This window comes from Rhododendron vialii, chromosome 3a, assembly GCF_030253575.1.
Source record: "Rhododendron vialii isolate Sample 1 chromosome 3a, ASM3025357v1".
In the NCBI taxonomy this organism is placed as follows: domain Eukaryota; kingdom Viridiplantae; phylum Streptophyta; class Magnoliopsida; order Ericales; family Ericaceae; genus Rhododendron; species Rhododendron vialii.
In genome coordinates, this window is record NC_080559.1 from 4,394,360 (window position 1) to 4,400,632 (window position 6,273).

At 37.3% G+C, this 6,273-nt stretch overlaps 1 protein-coding gene across 1 annotated transcript; it reads right to left on the bottom strand.

Annotated features, from left to right (window-relative positions):
• Window positions 1-1,973: 1,973 nt before the first annotated feature.
• LOC131319467 (two-component response regulator ARR9-like) lies at window positions 1,974-6,050 on the bottom strand. The gene is made up of 5 exons (XM_058349712.1): window positions 5,507-6,050; window positions 5,263-5,366; window positions 4,923-5,000; window positions 4,048-4,118; window positions 1,974-2,469 (listed from the first exon to the last, which is right to left on the bottom strand). The coding sequence occupies exons 1-5, from the start codon at window positions 5,607-5,609 to the stop codon at window positions 2,229-2,231; spliced, it is 597 nt and encodes a 198-aa protein (XP_058205695.1). The 5' UTR covers window positions 5,610-6,050; the 3' UTR covers window positions 1,974-2,228.
• Between the last annotated feature and the right edge of the window lie 223 nt (window positions 6,051-6,273).

Consider the following 6,273-nt stretch of genomic DNA (forward strand, 5'->3'; position numbering starts at 1 on the left):
TTAATGATGGATTTACTTGATTGAGAAAATATGGGAATCACTAAATTTGATTATTTGCAAAAAGTTGTTAGTTTTAATTATTCAAAGGCCAAAATTTCATGAGTTGCTAAGAGATTGTTAAGTTCGTTTATACCACTGTGAGCAATTTTTTGAGAAAATATTGCTAATTTTAGCAATCCTATAATTTTGGTTATTCTACTGTGGATGCTCTTGCAGGGTAGATTACTATCAAATGCAATCCATAGTGCTAATTTTTTTATTTTTGAAAAGATGCAAAATTAAATTACGAAATAACAATAAAACCCCAACAAAGTTTTCTTGTAATTGACAGATAAAAAAGAAGTTTTCTTGTAATTCGCGCATTTGTTCGCCTCTCGGAATTCATGCTTCATTCCCACCGACGAAAAAACTTCTCTAGGATACACCTGCATTCACAGATTAAATTGTACAAAGGATGCGAATAAGAGGTGCCGTGATCCTCTATTAAATTCATCAATGATCGGTTATCCAACCTAACTTCAATAGAAGGTGATAAACTAATTCACGGAGAGCGGCGCAATTTCAGCCATCCATTCGCGCAATCAATGATTGAGATTAATTGTGACCGTTCATAATTGATTTTCAATCTAGACCGTCCAAAAACACTTTGGATGTGCGCGATTGACCTCCGTAAAACCTTCTTTGCAGAATGGTCCGCAAATAAATTTTGCTCCAATAGAAGACCAGTTTTGATTGAGGGCAATAGATAGCCCATCTCCCAAACCCAACAACTCAGCTGCCAACACCAAACAAGAACCCATGTTATGTGGAAAACCCATCATGGAATTGCCGAAATGATCTCTAAAGAGACTACCAGCGGCTGCTGTACCATTACCAGCAACAGCACCGTCTGTGTTGAGTTTTGATCATCCGATTCGGGGCGGAAACCAACCGAACCCTAGCTCTCTGTAAAGTCCTTTTAGAGTTCTTTGTATTGTAAACAGTTTGGAATCATATTAAAATTTAAAAAAAAAGTATGGAACCATTTGGTTGCCCGGGCCAGGACATCTTGAGGAGTAAACAATGTAGTATCCGGGGGGGTTTGGGGACAGGTACGTTTGCTTGGAAGTGATGTCTATTGTGGTCGATCCAATTACACCAACACCCAGGAGGAAAAATAAGGGATCAAGGAATACCAGAATCGTGGAGGATACCGGAATTGCAAGGCGACTTGAGCCAATTCGAAACAGGAATGGTGTGATCAAAGAAAGAGGAGTTAGAGCTATTGAGTAGGTTAATCCACATATCTCTAGCTGCGGGGCAGCCTCTAAAGACGTGAATAGTGTCCTCAATCGTGTTGGGACAATGCATACAGAAAGGGTTGGAGTGATATTCTGAGTGAACAAGTTATATATCCTTGGTGGCTAGCCGCGCGACCATGGGCAACGAGCCACATAAAATGAACAATGCGGGGATTTGCAGGAATTTTCCAAATCCAACTCCAGTTCTCAAAAGGAGGAACGCTTGCCCCATCAATACAATTCATGAGATAAGCCTCCTTGCTAGAAAAACGACCCAAAGGGGAAGTTCCCTCAAACTCCATCGGGATCATTGCTGTAACTCGATCAGAGCCAGGTGGCTCAAAATTAACTTTCTAATGTCAGAAGGGATATGTAATGAACTCCTCTCGAACCCAGAGACTCTCATCGCACAAGTCTCTTAACTTTCAAGACACAATCCTGTCTTGTAAGGGGACCCTCAATCGGGCTCTTGTCGAGCAGATTTAGTCCTGTTATAGAGCGTACGCATAGCGGGAATGGCAATGGACAGCAATGATACGCATGAAGATAGCCATCACCAACGTGATGCACGTATAATGTGTAAAATCTCATGCGGTTCTCATGTAATGTAGTGTAAAATGAGACCCATAATGATTTTTACCTAAATCAAGACATGAAATCAGTAGCCATTTCGTATTTATTCTGTTCAAAACATTTAGGAAACCAAATGGAATTCAATTTCACTATGTATAATGTGTACAATCACATCACAATGACTGGATCCCATTTTTGCTCTGTACATTCTTCTTGATCTTGTTTTACAAAACACAACTACCACAAGAAAACATTTAACTGAAAAGAAAACGAAGAGGGCTACGAGAATTTCGCCTTTCAAATTTAAGGGCCAAAAAAAGAAAAAGGAAACAAAATTAAAATAAAAAATAAACTTGCCAGGATTAGTCAGGCGACTCAGACCACAGTGAGCCCAGTGTATCTGGGCCTCGTTCTATCTTGCGAGAGCCCATCTTCCCTAACCTTTCTTTTGTTATTGTAGGATTGTTGCTGAACCTCTGGTGCTTCTGTTGCTTCTTGATTTTCTTGCTTTTGCTGATTCTTATGTTTGGTTTTCATCAAATGGGGTTTAAGCTTATTAACATCTGCTAATCTCACTGGTTTGAGAAAAAATTCTTCCGCTCCTTCTTCTAAGCATCTGTAGATAATAATAAAAACTAACCATTAGTTCAATTCACCTCAACTATGATTTAAAAGAGAAAATAAATTTCCAGGTATGCATGAATCCATATGCATATGAAAATTATGTGCACAAAGGGAAATATAAGAATCGGATCAAATTTATCGAAACTTTGGTCCCGTTCAATTGCTAGAAAAGAAAATAAGATTATGAAAATGAATATCTTTCCTATATGTTTTGTGCTGATAACTAAAAAAGTTGTGGGAAGCACGTTTTTAACTTCCGCACCGTAGTTTGTCTTCTTTGAAGATATCATGTTAGAAGTACAAGATTTTCTATTAGTTCCATGTATTAATAAACTTTTGGGCAAAGTACAGATTAGCTCCCTATGGTTTGGCCGTTTGACAGATGGCCCTCCATGAGTTTTAATAATGACCAAATCACCTCCCTATGATTTTGGAGTAAAGTGCATCTCTTACTCCGTTAACAGAAAATATTAAATGACTATGATACCCCTGTACTTTGTTTTAGGATAAATTACATCTACATCTATGTCTTCTCTTCTCTCTCTCTCTCTCTCTCTCTCTCTCTCTCTCTCTCTCTCTCTCTCTCTCTCTCTCTCTCTCTCTCTCTCTCTCTCTCTCCTTCTTGCTTAGAAAACGTAAATTGTCAAAAAAAAATGTATTACTTTTTTCAATAATGTGGGCTAATTGTTTCCTGTTTTAATTTTCACAATTTTAGAAATTAAATGTGAAAGTATGTAGTTGAAAAAAAAAGACTTGAAAGTAGAGAGAGAGAGAGAGAGAGTCCAGTAGCGGCGTCAATGTTTATTTATACCAGATCTCAAAACCCAACCTTCTCTTCAAGAACAGGTTCTTCCATTTCAAGAATTGTTTTGGGGATCGACTTCTGCACTAGTTTTGATCCATTTGTTCACTCTTTTGATTGATTTCATTTTCTGCACATTCGGTTTGAAGAAGCAAAAAGGAGTCGACGGGATGCAGAGGAGATGGACAATGAGTGGTGATTTCTGGATCTATTCTGGACCATGGTGGAGTCTGGCAGAGAGGGTTCTGTTGTTTGGGAGGATATTGTTGGGGAAGAATGAAGATACTAGAGAAGGGTAGAATAGTCATCTTACACCAAAAAATATACCTTTATTTTAATTTTTTTCACTCCCACTCTCAAAATAGGCGTGTGTTTTACACCTTCCGTTAGTTTAGAAGGAAAATTTAATGGTAGCACTTTAGTTCAAAACCATAAGGAGGTGAACTAGTCATTAGAAAAACACAGGACGGTTCTGTCAAATGACCAAATCACACAGAGGTCATCCGTACTTCGTCCTAAACTTTTTATTTTGCTTTTCTAGCCAACTTTTTTTATCAACTGGACACATAAGGAAAAAAGATGGATCATTTTCCTTCACTTCGCTAAAATTTTCTCGTGAAAAAAATTTCTACACCAAATTCTTGACATGTTACCGGGATCGGTTGTCTCTCAAATACGAGCATAACTACCAATTACCCAATTTAATTCTATGGATGAGACTTTTTGTAAGTATAATACTCTAATACGAACATGGAAGTCGTTATTTACCTGCTTATTCTTGAAGGAACATTCTCAGATGACATTATAACCACTGGTATATTTCTCAGAGATGTCGATTCCTGCAAAAATAGATGTGTATTCTTCTCTTTAATACTTTGTCAAATCTGTTTGCTACAATGGGAAAAACAGAGGAGACCAAAACATTCACTTAAAGCACTCCACGGTCTATCAATTTAATGGTAACAAAGCCCAAGGGGAAGCTCAAGCGGCAACAGGTACGAGCTATAAATCTAGACCTTTTGAGTTTAAAACTTAAAAACCTCTTAAGGTCTGGTCATAAGAAAGAAATCTCTTGTGAAAATGTATCTCTAACGTTCAATTCACCAATTGAGATAGAGACACTCCTTTGATAACTTGATTTTGTTGCTTGGGTACAAAGTAGGTGGAAATATTTTCAAGCCCCGTTCTACTAAGATTCTTATGTTTAGGTAATTTTTCATTTTACGAAACAGATCATTCTCTCGCAATACATCACCTTTAATTCTCTGAAAAGAGGGAAGTTACGTAAGGCAGAGGAAGAATAATGTTTTGACCTTTTATTGCAGCGATTTAGTCCTGGTTTGGCTAAAAAAATAATCCTACATTTTTTAATTATTAAAGATTAATAATTCTGTCAAATTGGCTTATCAATTGAACTTGGATATGGGAAGAATGAGTTTACTTATTTAATTCGGCTTATTGGCTGAATAAGTCAATAATCCAGATTATACTTTTAGACAAATCGGAGCTTAAGGACAACGATTAGCTTTTAATTGGCACAGAAACAATTGAAAACATCTTTATTAGCCACACAAAAAGAAATTAACACGACTTTCAAACACGATACGAGTTTAGAGGGATTACTAATAAAAAACTAAACGCACCTTAATTTTCTTGAGCAAATCATAGCCTGTCATCCCAGGCATACAGTAATCTGTAATAATCAGATTCACCTCCATTTCCTGTAAAATCCACCAATTCAAACAACACCATTTAGATTTAGAAAAACCCAGATAGAAAATCACTTGAATTTTCAAGAAATCTAAAGAAAATAATCAAACTTCGATAACAGAGGAAAAAAAAAAGAGCAATGATAGAAAAAAAAGGCAACTTCGGACACAACTGCATCTAGAGCAGTTCAATGCACGAGGGCTCGTACACAATTGTGTCCAGAAGTTGTGTTCCGAAACTCTTGATAGACAAAAGGTAGAAAAAACACCGTACCTGCTGGATGTTTGGGCAAACAGAAGGTTGATTTGGGTTCCTCAGATCATCTCCATCCAAACCCAGAAATTCTAAAGCCTTGGTGCCAGAATCCACTGTAGTTACTGCCAATCAATGGGAAAAAAAAAACAAAGAACACCCAATTAGTTTTCTGTTTGGTAGCCGAGAAAATACGATAGGAAGAGAAAGAAAGGGAAGCTTTCATCTGTTTCTCATTCTTTCTGTTTGGTAGCGAAGAAAATACCTTGATACGATGAGGTCTTGAGGAGCCTCTCGATAAGTTTTCTGTCTATGATGCTATCATCAACAGCCAAGACATGGAACCGTGACTCTATGGCCAAACCCATTTCTCCAATTCCCAATTCAATCTCAAAATCTAGCCGACCCCAATTGATCGGGGGACACGCTCTGGCTCGGTTCGGTAATCTCGAAATCTCAACAGAAACTAAGAGAAGCAGTGGGGAAATTACAGGAAAAAAAAGTGGAATCCTTGTGGATTTCTTTTCCCTGCTTTCTTCTATAGAACTTGCTTTGGTTTGAGGTTTCTATGAGGAGGGAGATAGAGGAGACGATGTAGTTTTGTATTGAAGTGAAGAGTCACCAAAATCCACAACCCATAAAGCACGATCTGGCCAGATTTCACCCATATTTCAAAGATCTCCCCGAATTTTCCAAAGTTGATTTTTTAATTACGTGACAAGGAATGCGAAGGGAAAGCGACAAAGAAACATAGAGAGAATCAATTAATAAAGTATCCAAATCTACAAAGAAAACAACATGGGGGTATTAATTATTGTGTTTAATTTTAGAGGTTCGGATTTTTTTGGCAAGAGAGAGAAAATATGAGAGAGAAAAATTATATTGATAAGTATGTTTCAACACAGATTCGAATATAGATGTGTTTTACAATAGTTGATGTGTGTGACTTCATGTGCATGTGCATCTAATTGAGTCCACGTGTACGTGTATCGAACAAGTTTGAATGCATCTATCTTTGAATTTGTATTTAAA

Coding starts and splice junctions, on each gene's coding strand:
- LOC131319467 (XM_058349712.1), bottom strand. CDS start 5,609: ATGGGTTTGGCCATAGAGTCACGGTTCCATGTCTTGGCTGTTGATGAT. Junction 4,119..4,922: donor ATTTGCTCAAGAAAATTAAG/GTGCGTTTAGTT, acceptor CTATTTTTGCAG/GAATCGACATCTCTGAGAAA. Junction 2,470..4,047: donor GTTCCTTCAAGAATAAGCAG/GTAAATAACGAC, acceptor TATTATCTACAG/ATGCTTAGAAGAAGGAGCGG.